Source organism: Eretmochelys imbricata, chromosome 6, assembly GCF_965152235.1.
Source record: "Eretmochelys imbricata isolate rEreImb1 chromosome 6, rEreImb1.hap1, whole genome shotgun sequence".
NCBI lineage: Eukaryota > Metazoa > Chordata > Testudines > Cheloniidae > Eretmochelys > Eretmochelys imbricata.
Window position 1 is genome coordinate 16304942 of NC_135577.1, and position 19970 is coordinate 16324911.

Consider the following 19970-nt stretch of genomic DNA (forward strand, 5'->3'; position numbering starts at 1 on the left):
GTTGGATAAAAAGCCTCACCAATTTGCATAGGTGACCACAGACCCAAACCCTTGGTTCTGAGAACAATGAAAAAGCATTCAGTTTCTTACAAGAAGACTTTTAATAAAAATAGAAGTAAATAGAAATAAAGAAATCCCCCCTGTAAAATCAGGATGGTAGATATCTTACAGGGTAATTAGATTCAAAAACATAGAGAACCCCTCTAGGCAAAACCTTAAGTTACAAAAAAGATACACAGACAGAAATAGTTATTCTATTCAGCACAATTCTTTTCTCAGCCATTTAAAGAAATCATAATCTAACACATACCTAGCTAGATTACTTACTAAAAGTTCTAAGACTCCATTCCTGGTCTATCCCTAGCAAAGACCAGCATATAGACAGACACAGACCCTTTGTTTCTCTCCCTTCTCCCAGCTTTTGAAAATATCTTGTCTCCTCATTGGTCATTTTGGTCAGGTGCCAGCGAGGTTACCTTTAGCTTCTTAACCCTTTACAGGTGAGAGGAGCTTTCCCCTGGCCAGGAGGGATTTCAAAGGGGTTTACCCTTCCCTTTATATTTATGACAGATACGCTGCAAACCAAACACACTGCTTCAGGTAGAATAAACAAACAAACATGCTCAGTGCATCATGAGCCTTCTGAAGACACCCAATATGACAAACTTTGCATTGGATACCACACAAACATTTTATAAAGATGGACATGGGGTGGAGGGTGTCCCCCTGAGGTACAGAGTGTCACACCTGGACCACAAGGAGCACATCATCAGCAAATGCCAACAGGGCCAGCTGCAATTCTATCTCCTGAAGCACCAACCCCGTCAACCTCTGGTGGAGGAGTCAGAGGAAGGGCTCGATCTCCAGAGTGTACAGCTGGCCTGACTTTGGTCATCTCTGACGCACCCCCCACCCAAAGCTGACCAGCTTGGTCAGGGTCTAGTTGAGCCTGACCAGACATTCCATGTCAGCGTACAGCACTGGGAGAAACCCCACAAACTGGGGCCTGAAGCCGAATGCCCACAGAGTACCCAGCAGATACCCATGGTCCATTCTGTCAAACGCCTTCTCCTGGTCCAGGGACAGGAGGGTGAATGACATCCCTACATCCCAGCTCCAAGAGGTCCCAGACCAAGTACAGATTATCAAAAATGGTATGCTCTGGTTGGGATGGACCATGTCCGCCAGCACAGACCCCAGCTGGAGCGAGATGGCCTTCACTATGACTTTGTAGTCTGTGCTGAGAAGCAAGGTTCCAAAAGTCACAGAGGTCCCCCTTCTTGGGTACCAAGGTGAACATGGTTCAGCTGCACGACAGAGGGAGGACTCTGCTCTCCAAGGACTCAGCCCAGAGGGTGACAAGGTCTGAGCCAAGGACGTACCAGAACACATGGTAGAAGTCCACTGTCATTGGAGTGGTAGAACTCCAGTGATGGGCATGAGACGGAGGGCTTCCGAGAACTCTGCCAGAGTGAAAGGCAGCTCTAGCCAGTCCCGGTCGCCCATGCTGACCGTCAGGAGTCCATTCCAGGACACTCTGCAAGCATCGGCGTCGGTCAGATCTGGGGAGGGCGTCCTCAACCATAGGGGGCTGTGCCTTTTTATTCCTCTGGACCTTCTTACCAGCCGAGGGGCCTCCCCTCAAATGGTGGGGGGAGTTGCCATCCAGGGCAGATCCTGGACTGGTGGTTGAGAGATTAGCCACTGGGAGACACGGGGGAAGTGGCAGGGGGACCACAGAGTCAATGGGAGGGGCTCCACACACAGTTTTTCCTGCCATGTTAGCAAGGGGCAGGGGGCTTCACTGGTGGAAGGAGAAGAAGGGAAAGAGAAGGTAAAAGCCTATCACTCCTCCCCACTAGGCTGCAGGCAGGGGAGGAGGGTGCCAATGGGATGGGAGCACAGGGGAGCTAATCAAGGAAAGGAAGAGGGTGCGCAAGTACTGATGCAGGGCAGGGATACCTGCTCCTCCGGCTGGACTAGGAAGCGGAGGACTATGGTATCATGAAGGGGTGCAGTGAACAGGGGCAACAGAAAAGGGGGCAGGGGCAAAAGCACCTAGGGAGTGCGCATGGGTACACCGGGCAGATGGCCTGAGCCAGGGGGAGCAAGGGAAGATAGAGGAAAAAGGGGCACATTCCCCCAGCTGTCCACCCAGTTTCACTGTTGTTCCATGAGGGAAATGCTCTGTGCATTACACCGACTGGCCACCCAGTGTCATTGTTGCTCCAACAGGGAAATGCTTTGTGCATTAGCCCGACTGGCCACCCAGTGTCACTGTTGCTCCATCAGGGAAATGCTTTGTGCTTTACCCTGAGTGGCCAGGCTGCAGCCTCTGTGGATGATGGGGCAAAAGCACTGGAAAAGGGTGTGCTGTCCCATGCTACATCAAGCTCCTATTGTAAGTTAAGGTTTTTTGCTGGGGGTCCCATCCCAATACCTGGGGAAGAGGCGTTTGAACCCTGTTTGGAACATACCCCTGAAATGCTGCAGGAGTGGGCTGTACCAGATGCAGAAAAGCGAAGAGGTCCAGTAGAGAGCCTCAGGGGCCCAGCATTAGACGTGATTTGCACCCTGAAGCTCATTGAAGCTACCTGGGGTCGGTGTGAGGGACTGCCTAGAGGCCCTCGCTCACACCTTTGGGAGCATAGAGGGCTCTGAGGACAGTTACTGGAAGTTCCTTAATTCCTGACAGCAAAAGGGCGGGAAGGTTTCAGCCTCTATACAGAGGCTGGAGAGACGGCATCCGAGAGCTGTCCGGGGGGAGCAGTAACTGCTGAGCAGATGGATCAGACCAGACTGGCTCAAACTGTAAGAGGATCTCGATGTCAGCACCCGATTCTACTTCATCTCTGGGTAATAGAAGGGCAGGAACCTCCCCCGAGTTACTCCCAGCTGATAAAAGAGGTCAGAGAGGAGGAAGAAAGGCAGGCTGCCAGTGTGTTTTGGGAAGCCCAACTGTCTGAGCCAGCCAGCACAGCACCCCTACTAACAGCCACTCTACTGATGGTGAGCACCAGAGAGGAACTTGCCCAACAAATGCAGGTCCTGACAGAACAGACAGCTGAGCTGCAAAGCACCACTGAGCGAATTAAGACTTCCAGGCATAAGGAGCCACCAGCTGTAGCGATGGAGAAGTCAGCATTTAGAGCCACCATCCCCCCTGGGCAAAGGGGGAAAGGACAATTCTTCTGCTACTGATGTGGTCAGGATGGGCACAGTGCTGCCAAGTGCTGTAATGAAGAAAATCCCTCCTTAGTGTATGGAAAGCTGAGGATCAGTGGGGAGGGGTCAAGGAACTGCCGAACAGTCTGGGGAAGGGGGCCACTCAGATCCAAAGGACTTGAAGGCTCCCCTAAAAGAGATGTCCAGCTGGGATCCCCGCAGGCTGATAGGGCCTTGAGCGGAGCTCACGGTGAGGACTGAAGGGTTGGAGTGTAAAGCAGTGCTCCACACTGGATCTCAAGTGACGATTATATTTCACTCATTCTACCAACAGATGCTTAGGCACCTGCCTATACAGCCACTGACAGGACTTTGTCTGTGTGGCCTCAGCATGGATGAATACCCCTGCCCAGGGTACATCATCGTGCACCTGGAATTCCCAGAGGAGGTTGCTGGGGTAAGACAAGAGGTAGACTCCACTGCATTAATGTGCCCTGACCCTAAGGGAATCTCTGATGTGTCTGTGCTGACAGGGACCAACTCCAGTCTCCTCAAGGTACTTGCGGATTACTGCAGACAATGGGCTAGGGACCAATATCTAAACACTCTGATGATCCAGACGCTTTGTGCTGAAGCCTATAGAAAAATTTAGGGCACTAAAAAGGAGAGGTCTGAGTTACCAATGGGGGCACTGAGGTACGTGGGCACGACCCCCTTAGTAGTGCCTGCAAGGACGGAGCTAGAAGTGCTTGTCATGAGAACCGGACTGAAAGGCAGTAGAGGGGCATTGGCAATGGTAGGGCAGCCGGCTGAGGGAGGGCTCCCGGAAGGAGTGCTGGTCCCCAGTGGAGTCATAACCCTACCTGCCAGAGCCCAGGAAAAGGGGATTATGCTGATTGCTAATGAAACAAGTCATGATGTTGTTGTGACACAAGGGCAGAAAATAGCAGATCTCTTTGACCCTGAATCCATTGTAAGTCCCCAGTGTGAAACTGAAGTTTCAGTGATAGATCCTGCAAAGTTTGACTCTGGAGATTCCCCACGGTCTGAGGAGTGGAAGGATCGCCTGAGGAAGAAGCTTTGTGAAAGGTCGAAGGTGTTCTCACTGCATGAGTGGGACGTGGGATGTGCAAAAGGAGTAGAGCACAACATCAGACCACATGACTCCTGACCCTTCAGGGAGAGCTCTAGGAGGTTGCTCTTTCCAAGAAGGAAGATGTGCGTGGAGGTTGCATCAGGAGTTGATTGCAAATGGCGTCATTACAGAGTCCCACAGTCCATACCGCCTCACCCATTGTGGTGGTTCATAAAAAGAATGGGAAAAGCTGGATATGTATTGACTACTGCACCCTAAACAGCCGTACTGTGGTTGACCAGTACACCATGTCTCGAGTACAAGATGCCTTAGATTGTTTGCTGGGAAGTCAGTGGTTCTCAGTACTGGATCTTCGAAGTGAACACTAGCAGATTCCTCTGGGAGCAAAAGATAAGGAGAAGACAGCCTTTAGGGTTTTAACAGTTTGAAAGCATGCCTCAAGCGATTTCTGGGGCACCTGCCACATTTCAACGTCTTACGGAGAAAGCTGTGGGAGACATGAACTTACTGCAAGTCTTGGTTTATTTGGATGATCTGATTGTATTTGGAAGAACCTTAGAGGAGCACGAAGAAAGACTTCTTAAAGTAATTCACAGGTTGGAGGCCTATGGACTGAAGCTTTCCATTGATAAGTGCCAGTTCTGCAGAATACCAGTGAATTACATGTGTCACATTGTGTCCCAAGTGTTCTGCTTATAAGAAGCACACGGGATCTTTTTCAGTGGAAAAGGCAATATGCTGCATTTATTGGAAATACAATAATTAGCATATGCATTCAATCACACCACACACACACTGTCCTGCCAATCGATGTTATAGTTACCAGTCCAGAGTCCAGATCAATCTAGAGGCCAGCTAGGTTGATCAGAGGTAGGGAGGAGCCGGGTTCTGTCGGTCACGACACGATGCTCTGCGGAAGCATCTGGGGAAATCTTGGCAGGAAGAACCCAATGTTTCATGGGAAGGCACCCTGTTCATATAGTGATTTTTCTTCATTGGGACCAATGAGGTTTGCACCATCATGCTGTAATCAATTATTGTTCGACCAGTGCTTGTTTTCTTAAATTGTCCTTCTCCTCCTTTATCTTGTTCTTTCATCCCCCGATTACAGATAAAATCTCACTCTCAGAGATGCAATATGCTTCTTTCACAGACTGGACTCCTTCCTAGTCTGGGTCTAGGAATCACTCCCACCCCCGGAGTTACTGTCCTTTTTTCCAATTTCTTTCAGGCATCTCTTGGGGGTGGAGAGACCATCTCTTAAGCCAGTTGAAGAGAAAATGCAGAGGCTTCCAGGGCCTTTTATATTCTCTCTCTCTTGTGAGTGGAAATGCATTTGTCCTTCTGTGCAAAGCCACAGCAACAAAATGGAGTTTGTAGCCACCTGGGCAAGTCCCATGTCTATGAATGATTCAGCTTTTTGCAGGCCGACGCCATTGTTTACTGTTAGTTTGAACATTCTCAGGAAAGCTCAGATGTGGATTGGCATCTCCTAAAGTCCATTGTCAGTTAAGTGTTTCTTCATTGGGCACTTACTGAGAATAGTCCTTTCTCAAGAAGCTGACAAAATGCTTCACTGAGGCTACTTAGAATCAAACACATTGAGATACAAAAAAAGAAAAGGAGGACTTGTGGCACCTTAGAGACGAACAAATTTATTTTGAGCATAAGCTTTTGTGAGCTACAGCTCACTTCACTGGATGCTCATGCTCAAATAAATTGGCTAGTCTCTAAGGTGCCACAAGGCCTCCTTTTCTTTTTGCAGATACAGACTAACACGGCTGCTACTCTGAAACCTGTCATTGAGATACAGGTACATAGCCAATATTCATAACTTCAAATACAAAAATGATCCACACATACAGACAGCATAATCATGAGCAGCAAACTACAACCTTTCCATAGACGCCCCACTTGACCTCTTCTGTACAAGACGTGGTGCAGCTTGCAACAATGATTTATAGGCCCTGTCAAAGACAACGTAGTACTGGTGGATGAAGATGTCTCCGAGGATCCAGAGCTCTCCGGAGGAGGTGGGGACGTCAATGCCTTCAAAGCCGGGAGAGCAAGAGCCTGAGTTCTGCACAAGGAAAAATGGGATATGGGTTGTTGGGCTGGAACTCCACTGACTCCCTGTATGTTGGGCTGGAATCTCGGAGCTCCCAAGCTAAGCTGCATGAGGCTGGGGCAGGCATGGATAGGAGACAGGCAGTGAGTTGAGTTTAGGTGTCAGTACCGACCCAATGCCTCAGCCAGCTGCTAGGGGTAGCTGCCCTTCAGACGGGATATACAGTGATCACTCTGGGCCCAAGGTACTTGAAGGAATTGCCCGGTGCTCAGTTCTAACTGCTTCTGCAGAACAGCACATGGACCTCTGCAGCCCCTCCCCTAGACTTCCTGTCCGGGATGCTAACCTCCTCCTTTCCCAGCCAGTACTCAATCACAACACCACTTAAACAGCACTCACAGGATTCTCCATTCCATATACTTATAACCAACCACTAGTAACGCTCAACTGATTTCCGAGGTGCCCTTCTTTCTAGCTAGGACCTGCCGATCTCCCTGGATGCATCAGTGCTACTGCTGTCAGGAGGCAGTCAGTCCATTTGCTCCATGGTGGTACGTCCTGGGGCTCGCTTGTCTCCACCTGCTGTATTTGTTGCCTAACTGAGACTGTCTCAGGCCAAGCGGCCAACCCAGCGCCCCTCCTCCCTCCCTTCTGGATGTTCCTCCTCTGTTCTTCCTCCTTAGTATGTGTCCGTCTTGGGTGACCGCCTCATACAACCCCAGCGCAGCCTCACGTGACCTCACCGCTGTTGGTGGCCATTGATTTCTATTACAGATGCGTCCTGCATCATGTCCACGATTTGGTGGAAGCTCCTGGGATCCCAAATCATCTGGCTTCTTTTTAGTTGTCTCTGTCTCTCTTTATTCTTCTACAAATCCCCAGTTCCTGGGACAGCAGATTCTGTCGTTGCAGGCGTTCTACTTGTCAGCATTCTGTTAAACCACATGTCTGCAGGTAGCAACCCATGTTCATTGGTGCCATCCTGTAACTGAACTGTGCTAAGCATGGCTCAAAGTCTGACTTCTCAGCCCTTTGTTATTTTAACACTATTTTTCACCTCACCTTCCTATTGGATGTGGGATAATGGGGACTAGCGTGCTTTTTACAGGGTGTGCCATGCCTCCAAACCTTATACTGACTCTCTCGGAGTGCCCCTTAAAGTACTAGGCCCTAGGTCCCCAATTTTTCAAGGGCAAGCCCCATGGTTCCAATACTCCAAGACCAGGCCCTCTGGATTCAGCCCCTGTGATTCTCAGCAGGGTTCTCCGGTGAGTGCAAATGAGTGAGATTTTACCCCTTTGGGAGCAATGTGACCATTAGAGATTTGCTGTGCTGCCTTTTCAAAACAATCCAGCATTCATTAGTCACCTGGAATCCAGGGCTGAGGAGTCCTTAGATTAGCCTAGGACAGCACAATTTAACTCTAAATCTGTGTTGGTGGAATCACCTGCCCCCTTTTCCATAGCCTCGTGGATGTAATCTCTGCGAACTCGGAGCAGCCTGCTTAGCAGTCTGCCCCCGCCTCCAGTTGCAGTTCCACTGTGGTCACATGTTCCGCTTCTCTTGGCTGCCAGTCAGTGCCCAGTTGTTGGTCTTCCAGGATCTCCGCAGGGCACTCCATTGATATGCGGTCAGTTCCTGAGAGTTCATTCATGCCAACCTGGGCAGGCTTCTGTGACCAGCAGCCATCTCTTATTCCCCCTCTTTCCAAGAAGAAATTAACTCCTCCAGACCCACTGCCTAGCAATACAAAGTAGGGGAAACCGAGTCATGCTTATTTTTCCCATAAATATTACAGACATTTCCATATTCTCCACACGTCTAAACCCAAACTTCACCGCAAACTGCTGAAACTCATGCCTGCTCAACTGAAGCCCGTTGTCAGACATCATGAAGGCAGGTGTGGCTCAGAGTTATGACTCGCGAAAATAGAGATGCACAATCAACTGTTTAGCTGTAGTACCTTTTAGTGTGGCTGCCTGAGGGAAGTGAGACTAGTAGTTTAGGACAAATACATAGTCTTTTTTTTCCAGCCAATGTGGCCAAATTTCTACTCCAGGGGGAAAATTTTTCCTCTGCCACCAACATAGGATTTTGCTTGACTACGCCTGTATTTTTGGCATATATGACAAGCCTTGACAGTTCCTCAATGTTGCTGTTCATTTGAGGCCAGTGTAAAATGTCTCTGACCCTTCGCTTAGATTTTTCAATCATGAAATAACCTTCATGTCTCCTTTTTAACATGTGTTTCTGCAGTAGCTCAGAGATCACTGTCCTGGTGCCTTTAAACAAAATCCCATCTAGGACTGAGAGCTTCCCCCTGAACTGGTGAGAGGGGCTGGGAAGGCGTGGTCACGGTCACTTGGTGCTAATAGCCTTAACCACTTTCTGCAGCATCTCGTCCTAAGCAGTAACTCTGGCAATCGCAATCCACATTTTGTCTGAGGCTGGACTGGCTTTTTAATCAAACTGACATGTAGAACAGCTCTGGACTTTGCTCCACGGCTGTCTTGTCAAATGCTCTAGGGAGCATGTTTGAGACCGCCAAATCTCCCCCAGGTTCATATTCGATTTGCAAATCCTGTCTTTGCAGCTGAAAAAGTAATCTTTGTATTCCTGGGGGTGGTGGGATGGTTCCCAGGCCCCTTTTGGCAATGGCAATAAGTGGTTTCTGGTCAGTTTCAGCGAACACTGGCCTCCATAAACAAAGACATGAAACTCTTTACACCAGTGGACAAAAATCCAAAGTCTCCTCCTCTCTTTGAGCGTATGGACACTCCGGTTTTGTTTGTGCCCATGGTGCGTAAGCCACTGGTCTCCCGTTCTGACCATCCTGCTGTAGGAGGACTGTGCCAATATCTTCTTCAGAGATGTCCAGGACAACTGAGTTTTGAGCTTACTGTCAGAGTTTTACAGGACGGGGGCCTTTTTAACCCCTTCATTGTCTCAAACTCTCTATGAAGATTTGCACCCCAAGTGCATTGCATGTCTTTGCACAGTAATGCTCTCAGCTGGCTTGTTTGAGCTGTTAGCTTGGGCACAAATTTCACCACCCTCCTAGTGAAAAAGTTTTTCCTAATATCCAACCTAAATCTCCCCCACTGCAACTTGAGACCATTACTCCTTGTTCTGTCATCTGCTACCACTGGTAGCCAGGTGTCCATCTGTGGAAATGGTGTCTCCCATAGTGGATGTTGAAGTAGAACAAACATGTACTCTGTCCTTCTCAGGGCACCAGCCAGAATCCTGCTGTGACGCACCCCGTGTAGAGAAACACTTGGCACCCGCCATCTCCCCCAAAATGTCTTTCCCTGTAGTAGTGAAAAACGTCCACTTTTTTAATAGATTTAATTCTTTTGAGGTTATGCATAAGCGAAGGGTTCTGTCTGTGTTTTCTACAACGACCAATGATTATACCCACTCTGTTAGTTCCTCTCCCTGCTCTGTGATTCCCAGATCAATGAGTCTGTCCAGCTCCTCTCTCAGCCTCTGTCTTAGTGTGAGGGAGCTTTCCTTGGTGTATGAATTGTGGGGTGGTTGGGCTCTTTCAGCTCTATTCTGTACTCTGCTGAAAGCTTCTCCATCCCGTGGAAGATGTCCTCAAACCCTTTGCACCCTCTTGATGAGACCAGGGGCTTGACACACTTAACCCAGTAATGGGTGTGCTTTTCCCTGGTACTATTCCACATTGTAGCTTTCCCAATTTACCCATATGTCTCGTTCACATACTCCTTGTTGGGGATAAGCTCACTGCTATAAGCCCTGAGTTTACCTGTGGCTTTTCTTTTAGTGTCGATAACACTATTTGTGGCAACTCATCGGCTTGTGCACCAGTGTCCAACGTAACATTAATAAACCTCCCATTTGCTTTCCATCTGTGACAGCCAGGTCATCTTTTGCTGCATTGGTAGCCATTGCTCCTATGAAACATACAGCTGAGCTCGTGGTACTGTCGTCGTCCTCTTTGTCCAGGCTGCGCGCACTCTGCCGGTGCTGGAAAACTCTTGCAAAGCGATGGAATTAATGGCGGTTCTTGTATCTCTTCTGATATGCCAGGCATTGCCTGAACTTCTGCTGGTGCTGTTCTTCCCTAATTCTGCCTGAACTCGTGTGCCTTTCTGCCTTAGTATCCGGGGGTAGCCATGTTAGTCTGTATCCACAAAAATTGAAGAAGTGGTTTTTTACTCATGAAAGCTCATGCCCAAATAAATCTGTTAGTCTTTAAGGTGCCACCGGACTCCTTGTTGTTTCTGCCTTAGGTTTCCTATTAGAGAGACAGGGTGGGGGAGGTAATATCTTTTATTGGACCAGCTTCTGCTGGGGAAAGAGAGAAACTTTCGAGCTACACAGAGCTCTTCTTCGGGTTTCCTACAACATTTTGGATTCTCAATCATGCCTGCAGCGTCAGAGCTGTCCATCCTCCATGAGTGCTTGGACTTGGAGCGCTTCGTGAAGGGTTGATTCTGGGTCTCCTCGCTCTGTTCCGCATTCCAGTCACAGTGTGGTCTCTTCTCAGGGACTTGGTTAGTCCCCGCTCTGCCCCCTAAAAAAACCTGCAAAATTGGCTCGCCAGCCCTGGATCAGGCACAAATTCTACTCTAGTTTCACTTTCCTTTTGGAACCTCAGCTTAAAGTCTCATAAGTTTCAGTTTTATGCAGAGTGCAGTACTCCTTACATTTTTGTAAAACAGTTTAATAGTTAGTCTGACTTAACTGAAATTTTAGAGACACGTGCACCAGAACCTGCTCTGGTCAGAAATAAGGCTACATCTGATTGCCTCCCTTTTCACTGGCACCCATTGCTTGCAGACACAATGCAAGGCCCTGTTTAAATCTCTTCCACTTGTCTTCCGTATTTCCAGCCAGCTTCAGCTCTGGTGGAATTTTGAGCTGCTCCATTTCTCCACTCAAAGTATTTTCTTGAATTGCTATTTAATCCTGGTACCATAGGGCATTCAGGAATCACTCTGGGCTCCAGGTGCTTAAGGGAGATCCTCTTTGTTGAGTGACCCCATTCCAACTGTCTCTGCCTAACAGAGCATGAGGGAATCAGCAGTGCTCCTCCGTCAGCCGTTCTGTCTAGGAAACTAAACCACTTGGAGATATAGTTCCCAGCTCCACACCAACCACTTCTCCTCCTTCGAAATCCCTTGGTAAGACAGAAGGTGCTCTCCCCACTGGCCTAGGCAAATTCTAACGGGAGCAATTATATTCTGCTCCCCTAACCCCCCTGTGATTATGATTGGACTGGGGCTTCTTCTCTGCCTTTCCTCGCCTTTTGAAACAGCTCACCAGTTCCACACCAGAGAGGGGAAAAGTTCTGTCCGGGGGGGAAGACGACTCATTCTTGAATCCCACTTGCCCAAGCCCTGGAGCGCGAGGCAGTGAACTCTCTTGAGCTAGCCTCCTAGCTGGGGTAGCTGCTCATTTAACCCCTCTCCTACCCCAGTAAGCCCCCTGGCATGGTGATTTCCTGGGGCAGCCAGCTCTACAGGCTGCCTGTGCTGTCCCTTTGGGGGAGAGCTCTTTGCCCCTCCCCCCATGCTAAGGCCAGACTCTGTGCTGCATTTCAGTGACGGTCCTGCAGCCTCAGGCACAAGCCGTTGCTGAGGGGCCCCGACGCAGATACTTACCTGGCGGATGTAGGCGGTGGTGGGCAGAGGGAACCTGATGCCATTGATAGTGAAGATGATGTCGGGCAGGGTGTGCTTGGTGCTACAGCTGATCTGTAGGGAGAAAGGCAACATCCAGGAGCCAGGTTAGTCACGGCTTCAGCACTCAACTCTCCAACAAGGGAAAGCTGCATGTGATTAGCAGTGGGATCTAAATAAGCTGGATCACTGCCTGACTGGGTCCTCTCCAGGGATTGAATCTCTGGCTCTGAAAGCCTGAGGCTCTGCAGATTGAACCAAAGGACCAATGTTGTCAGCTCAGACGGTACCGGATTCTATATTTGGCCTGGCCACATGCTGGGGACGGTGACCTCCCCTGTGTTCCTGTGGGTTACCAGTGGGTGGAAGCACCAGGGAATCTGCAGAGTGACCCAGCTGATCCCTATGCTGGCTGGGTGCAGCCTGTGGGCAGTGGCAGTGGAATCAGGGGTTCGGCCACACGCGTGTGTAGCAGATGCCCCTAGAAACACCCATCCCTCCTCCCTGACCTGACCAGGTTGCTGGAGTCCCCGCGGGCACCAGCGTAGTGCAGGATTTTGGAGATGGCCGTGGGGGCCCCCGCCAGCACAGAGGTGCCAGTGTCGACAATAGCCTGCCAGCCATTAGCGCAAGAGATAAGGTGGCCATTCATGGTGATGCTGGAAGAGAGAGAGAGTCAGGGGAATGTCCCCAGGAACACTCCCGATCTCATCCCCACTCGGCCCACAAGCAGCCAGGGACAAACCTGCAGGGTGGAGCTGCCCCACTGCCCCTTTGCTATGACTACCAAGAACTTTCCTCTGATGTCTCATCCTAGACTTTTTCTTCCGTGGCTACTGCCCGTCGCTCCTTATGCTACAGCCTTCTGGGACTGATGGTCCCAGCTACCCTGCCCTTCCCATACTGCGAAACAGAGCTGGACAGATGGGAGGGGGTGCTGGTATGAACAAAGCTGAGAATCACTGACCTGACCTAACCTAGCAGGGGAGTCCCATTCCTATGGCTCCACGGAAGGTGTTTTTGTGGCTCCCTTGTCTCTCATTTTGTCTAGACTCTGAACGCTGAGCTTTCCCTGGCTCCGATGTACAATTCATTAACATTTGACCTGTCTTCCACTAGCCCGCAGGTGGAATGGCCAAGGGGTGGGCGATACCTGTCCATGGTGATTTCCCAGTAGGAGAGAGGGATCCAGTTCAGGCTCCCAGAGTAGTAAGATGAGTCGATGCCACTGAACATCACGAGAAGGGAGAGAGGAGAGTCAGGGAAGATGCATGAATTATTGGCTAACGAGACAACGACAAACACTTCAATGGAGGAGAGAGTAAGACTGGTGCATTCACATCATGCAACACCCTTCCTCCACCATGAGGTCGGACAGTGGGGCACCATGGGCAGTGTAGTCTGACCAGGGACTCCAGCCTATACAGGAGACTGGGAGCAGGAGACACCCCCATTCAAACTCCCACCAAGCACAAGGGCAATATTTCCAAACTGAATTATTTCAGTTTTTGATTTTTTGCTGGAAAATAGAAATTTTCTTGGGGGGGACACACCCATTTTCCAGTCATAGCTCGTAACTAGATTCTTCCTAATGTTAATTTCCCCTGCAGTTGTTATTAGAGATATCGTCATTCACTTCTGCTCCCCAAAACATATGGCACAAGCACAGAATGGCTACCACGTTCCACCCCAGAGGTGGCTGTGTTTGGGACTTCTGATGCAAACATTGCAGGGATCGCTCTGTGAAAGGTCGTATAGGAATGTGAATCTTGCTGTAGACAGATGGGCTGTTTCCAGCCCTGACTTATGAGCTCAGGTAGAGAGATAAGTGGTCCTGGGACACCAAATCCTCGTTCATCATGTTGTCAAAGACAGGTGTGGCTCCAGAGGAGGAGATGCTGGAGAAGGCCAGACCCAGGATCCCATCATAGGAGGCAAAGTAGCTTAAGTTGCTGGGTTCGGTCTTGCTCAGACCAAAGATCTGGTTGGTGTCCACAATGCCTCTGACTTAGGGGGAGGGATGGGGAGAATCAGATGCATCTTATGTAATAATATTGGGGTTCATTAAACAACAAACCAGTGAATGAGAAAGGATAAAACCTTTAATAAAACAAACTAGGGAGCTTCTGTGGTGAACTGCTGTACACAGCGACACAGTGTTCTCCACCCCAGTTTCCAGGGCACATCTCTAAATTCCTGTGTTCATAATACTGTCCCTTATGGGGGAGCCTCTCTAAATGACAATCTTCCACAAACATATCTCTACATCTTCCCCCTTAAAAAACGACAACAAAAACCCAGTAGTTCTTATATACGAATAAATAAACAGCTAACGACTATCTAATAACACACACATTAAATTCTCAACCCATCTAGCGTGTTTCCATAAACCCAGTGTGTCAACAATCTAGAGAGGAGAGGTTACCAGCACATCACTCTGGAGTGAATCTTTACCATTCACTTTCCTCAATAGCCTTTCTCCAGGCAGGTTAGCAAGTCTCAGGTCTTTCAGGGGGCAGGGGGGGGCCGAGCACCCATGGGAAAGAGGGGAAGTCGGCGCCTATGCTCTGGTTTCATAGTGGGAGTCACCATTCTGGAAAGTGCATCTGCAGTGAACATGAATTTACCGGGTGTGTAGGTCACAACCACATCATGCTTTTACAGCTTTATCATCATTCTTTGAAGCCTTAAGGTACAGTCATTTAGCGGTTTGTTAAATAACGCTATCAGGGGCTTGTGGTCCATTTCAACTTCCACTGTCTGGCCACAAATATACTGATTGAGCCTGTCACAGGCCAACAATATTCCTAAAAGCTCCTCCTCAATCTGTGCATATCTGGTTTCTGCCTCAGACAGTGATTTGGATGCATATGCCACTGGTTGCCAACAATCCTTATGCTTCCGTAAAATCACTGCACCTACCCCAGACTGTGAAGCTTCTGCTGAGATTTAAATAGGCCTTCCTGGTGCATAGAACGTCAACACTGTCTCTTTTATCAGTTGTTGTTTTAAACCTTCCCATGATGCCTCCTGTTCTGCACCCCAACACCATTCAATTTTGTTCTCTAGGAGTGTTCTCTAAGCCGCTGCTTTGGTAGATAGATTACGGATGAATTTTCCAAAATAATTAACCATTCCCAGGAACTGTGGGACATCTCTCTTTGACTGCAGACGTGGCATCATTTCAGTGGCTGAAATCTATATCTAATCAGGTTGTACACCTTTGTTGGAAATAATGTCCCCAACAAAAGTCAGTTCTGCAACCCTTAAAACACATTCCTCCCTGTCAGTGGCATATTATGACCTAGGCTGACAAGGCCTAGGCCTAGCGCGGCAAATTTGCAGGGCCGGCAAATTTTTAATAGCAGCATTTTTGTAATCGTGACATCAGCGCCGCGCGCCGCGATTCTATCAATCAGAGCGCGCATTGAAACCACCCACGACGGCGCGACGCCCTTTAGTAAAGAACATGCTCACGACAATCCTAAGCATTAACAAAATGACCGGAAGGAAGAAATTAAGCGGTTCTCAGTTCAAAAAAAATTCTATACAAAAGAAAGAAAGGGAAAATGAAATGATAGCAAAAATGCACAAAATGGATTCCTTTGTTGTATCACTTAGTGCCGACAGTGAGACAGAAAAAATACTTGAAAGTAGTAGTGAAGTAAAAAGTGAAAATATTGGTGTGATTAAAGTACATATTGAAACTAAGGAAGAAATTCCGGCTGCGGTTGGTGTTGAAGAAAATGCTCCAAATACTAGCATATCAGAGACTACCGAGAATCATGTTGATCTGGATATCTTTGACAATACTGCAGAGATTTGCGAATCATGTCAATCAAAAATTCATTCATAAGTGATGACCCGGCCCAATGGATATCGAATGATGCTATAATTGAGTATTTACCAACGCATGGTATTAAACACAATGCTGATAGTGATTTTACTAACTCAAAAAGACAATATACTGATAAAATGCGTGTTCTAACAAAAAATGTGTTTCAACTACAGCTTTTAAATGGTGAAGTAAAGCCATGGCAATGTCTTGTATTTTCTGAGAGCAAAGGAGCCGTGTTTTGGGCCCCATGTCGATTATTCAGAGGGATCTCTAATCTGGCAACGAGTGGATTCCATGACTGGAAAAACATATCAGCTCGCCTATGTGAACATGAAAATTCGACTGAACATAAAACGTGTGCACTGACAATGGAGAAGAGAGGTGAGATATCCGGAAGAATTGACACAAATTAAAAATTTCAAATGGAAGAAGACATTATTTATTGGAGAAATGTGTTGAAGAGGATTGTAGCAGTGGTAAAGAAACTTTCAAGCAGAGGACTTGCATTTAGAGGTAAGGTGGAAAAATTTGGATCACCACGGCACTTACATGATAGCCCTTGAGGTTGTCGCAGAATTCGATCTATTTCTAGCAAATCACATTGCACGTTATGGAAATGAAGGTCAAGGTAGCGTATCTTATCTTTCATCCTATATATGTAATGAATTTATAAAATTGATGTGTGTCTAACCAGCTCTTAAAAATCTCCAATGATGGAGATTCCACAACCTCCCTCAGAAATTTATTCTAGTGCTTAACCACCCTGACAGTTAGGAAGTTTTTCCTCATGTCCAACCTAAGCCTCCCTTGCTGCAATTTAAGCCCATTGGTTCTTGTCCAGTCCTCAGAGGTTAAGAAGAACAATTCTTCTCCCTCCTCCTTCTAAGAACCATTTCCGTAGTTGAAAACTGTTATCATGTCCCCTCTCGGTTTTCTCTTTTCCAGACTAAACAAACCCAATTTTTTCAATCTTCCCTCATAGGTCATGTTTTCTAGACCTTTAATCATTTCTGTTGCTCTTCTCTGGACTTTCTCCAATTTGTCCACATCTTTCCTGAAATATGGTGCCCAGAACTGGACACAATACTCTAGTTGAGGCTGAATCAGCACGGAGTAGAGCAGAAGAATTACTTCTCATACTTATACATCCCAGAATGGCGTTCATTTTTTTTGCAACAGTGTTACACTGTTGACTCATGTTTAGCTTGTGGTCCACGATGACCCCCAGATCCCTTTCCACAGTACTTCTTCCTAGGCAGTCATTTCCCATTTTGTATGTGTGTAACTGATTCTTCCTTCCTAAATGGAGTGCTTTGCATTTGTCCTTATTGAATTTCATCCTACTTCCTTCAGACCATTTCTCCAGTTTGTCCAGATCATTTTGAATTTTAATCCTATCCTCAAAAGCACTTGCAACCCCTCCCAGCTTGGTGTCATCTGCAAACTTTATAAGTGTACTCTCTATGATGCCATTATCTAACTCATCAATGAAGATAATGAACAGAACCAGACCCAGAACTGATCCCTGCGGGTCCCCACTTGTTATGCCCTTCCAGGATGACTGTGAACCATGGATAACTACTCTCTGGGAATGGTTTTCCAACCAGTTTTGACCCATTTTATAGTAGCTCCATCTAGGTTGTATTTCTCTAGTTTGTTTATGAAATGGATGGATAACTGGAGGGACCTGCTTGTTTATCCGGATTATATGTTCACCCTGCAAGCAACTCAGCTTTTGAAAAAGATCATGATATTCCCAAAACAGTGCCTCATAGCCAGGTTCAGTATGATCATTTAGTGAGAACAACCGATTTATCAGACTGAGTTTTTCACTCGCAGCCAGGCCTAAAATTGGTGTCACCTTCTTTGGCACTTCAATGAACAGGAGCTTGCACACAGTGTTTTTATGGTTGATGCTAGCAACGCACCTCCCCTTCACTGGTATATTTGTTCCAGAATAACCAGTTACTTTTATTTTTGTTGGTCCCAGTTTGGTCTTATTTTCAGTCTCTCATAATCTTGTTCTGACAGAATATTAACCTGAGCTCCTATGTCCAGTTTCAGTGGAAGAATTGTTCCATTCACTGTCACAGGTTGTATCCAGTCCCTCTCATCAGGCTTTCTAGATTCCAGTACATCTATGAAAAACTCCCCAACCAGGTTGTCTTCAACTGAATGTGCTTGACTTTTCTAGTATCAGAGGGGTAGCCGTGTTAGTCTGTGTGCACTAACTGTGTTAGTCTTGCATCTCAAGAAGTGGTTTTTTACTCACGAAAGCTTATGCCCAAATAAATCTGTTAGTCTTTAAGGTGCCACTGTACTCCTCATTGTTCTTGACTTTTCTGCATTTGAGATCTGCAGCATTTTCCAAAATCATTATTTCCCCCACATTTATGACAGTTTCCCAAAGACAACACAGTGTTTGGGGCCATGCTGTGATCCACACCTTCCCCAGGACCGTCTGTACTCAGCCTTCTCCCTTGCACTGGTTTGCATAGTGAGTGGTTCCACTCTTTGATTTGACTTATTCTGGCTATATGCTTTTGTACTTAGTACACAGATAGCTCCCTCTGGTGGATTCAGCTCTCTGGCTTGTGTTTTCACAGTTTCTGCTGCCCTGCATATCTGGAGAGCTTGTTCTAAAGTTAAGTCTCCTTCACAGAGCAGTCTCTCTCTTAACACCTTGTCTTTAATGCCACAAATGATTCTATCTCTGACCAGTCAGCTCACCAAAGTTGCAGGTTTTACTGAGTTTCCTTAATTATGTGACATATTGCTCTATGGTATAATCGATTTTTTGCAGGCATGTAAAAAATTGTGTCTCTCAAAGGTCTCATTCCTTTTTGGCATGCAGTGTTCCTCAAATTTAGTCAGTACAGTAGCTCCTCACTTAACGCGACAGTTATGTTCCTGAAAAATGTGACTTTAAGAGAAACGATGTTAAGCAAATCCAATTTCCCCATAAGAATTAACGTAAATGAGGGGGTTAGGTTCCAGGGAAATTTTTTTCACCAGACAAAAGACTATATTCTCTATGTATATACACACACAGTATAAGTTTTAAACAAACAATTTAATACTGGTACACAGCAATGATGATTGTGAAGCTTGGTTGAGGTGGAGGAGTCAGAGGGTGGGATATTTCCCAGGGAATGCCTTACTGCTAAATGATGAACTAGCAATTGGCTGAGCCCTCAAGGGTTAACTCTCACACTCTACAAGGCATCAGGAATAGAGGAAGGGAAGACAGTCTCGCAGACAGAGACAGAGACACACACCCTGTGTGTGAGAGAGAGATGTGCATTGCCCCTTTAAGTATCTGACCCTACTCTTAATTACACTGCCTTGTTAATTAGATCAGCTTGCTGAGACTGCAGCTGCTGCCAGCAAGCTCCCTCCCTCCTGAGCCCTGTCATGTGTTCCCCTGCTCTCTGGAAGATGGAGTAAGTGGGGTGCAGGAGCAGGGGGAAGGGGAACATCCTGACATTAGCTCCCCTCTTCCTCCCCTGCTTAATGTTCAGAGTTTAGTCTTCTCAAGACTTGGATTGAGCTTTATTTTACATAGAATTAAATCTCTGCTGGGACAGTGGGACAGTCTCTAAAAGCAAATGCTTACTAAGCACTGGTCTACGCTAGAAAATTAGATCGACCCAGCTAAATCCACACCCCTGAGCAATGTAGTTAAGCCGACCTAAGTTCTATTTAGACAGTGCTAGGTGGGCAGAAGAATTCTCCTGTCGACCTAGCTACTGCCTGTCGGGGAGGTGGATTTATGACAGTGACAGAGGAACCCCTCCCGTCGGCCGTAGGTAGTGTCTCCCCCAAAGCGCTACAGGTGGGGTAGCTGCAGCACTGTAGCTGTGCCACTGCACTGTTTTAAGTGTAGACGTGGCCTAAATCTCTCTCTCTTTCTCTGTGAATGCATATGTTTACTTAAGTCTTGAACAACCGTGACTATTGTCAAGAGCAACTGTTAAAGCCAACCCTTTCAGGGGATTCCCCCCAAGTTTTACTCTTTGTTACTACCACAGCACGCTACTGCAATATAATTATGGGCACACACATATGTAGGCTCCCGAATGGCTCTTGTGGGGGAGGGTTTACCCTGCTCAGTCTCTGTGGAATGGTGTCCGGACCCTTTGTAGGGCGGGC

General features: G+C 47.4%; 1 protein-coding gene across 1 annotated transcript; it reads right to left on the reverse strand.

Moving 5' to 3' along the window:
* Positions 1-1407: 1407 nt before the first annotated feature.
* On the reverse strand, positions 1408-15002 carry LOC144266489 (pepsin A-like). The gene is made up of 7 exons (XM_077819927.1): positions 14903-15002; positions 13790-13987; positions 13134-13242; positions 12495-12639; positions 11963-12055; positions 6176-6341; positions 1408-1562 (listed from the first exon to the last, which is right to left on the reverse strand). Exons 1-7 carry the CDS (start codon positions 15000-15002, stop codon positions 1408-1410), a joined length of 966 nt encoding a protein of 321 aa, XP_077676053.1.
* Positions 15003-19970: the final 4968 nt, after the last annotated feature.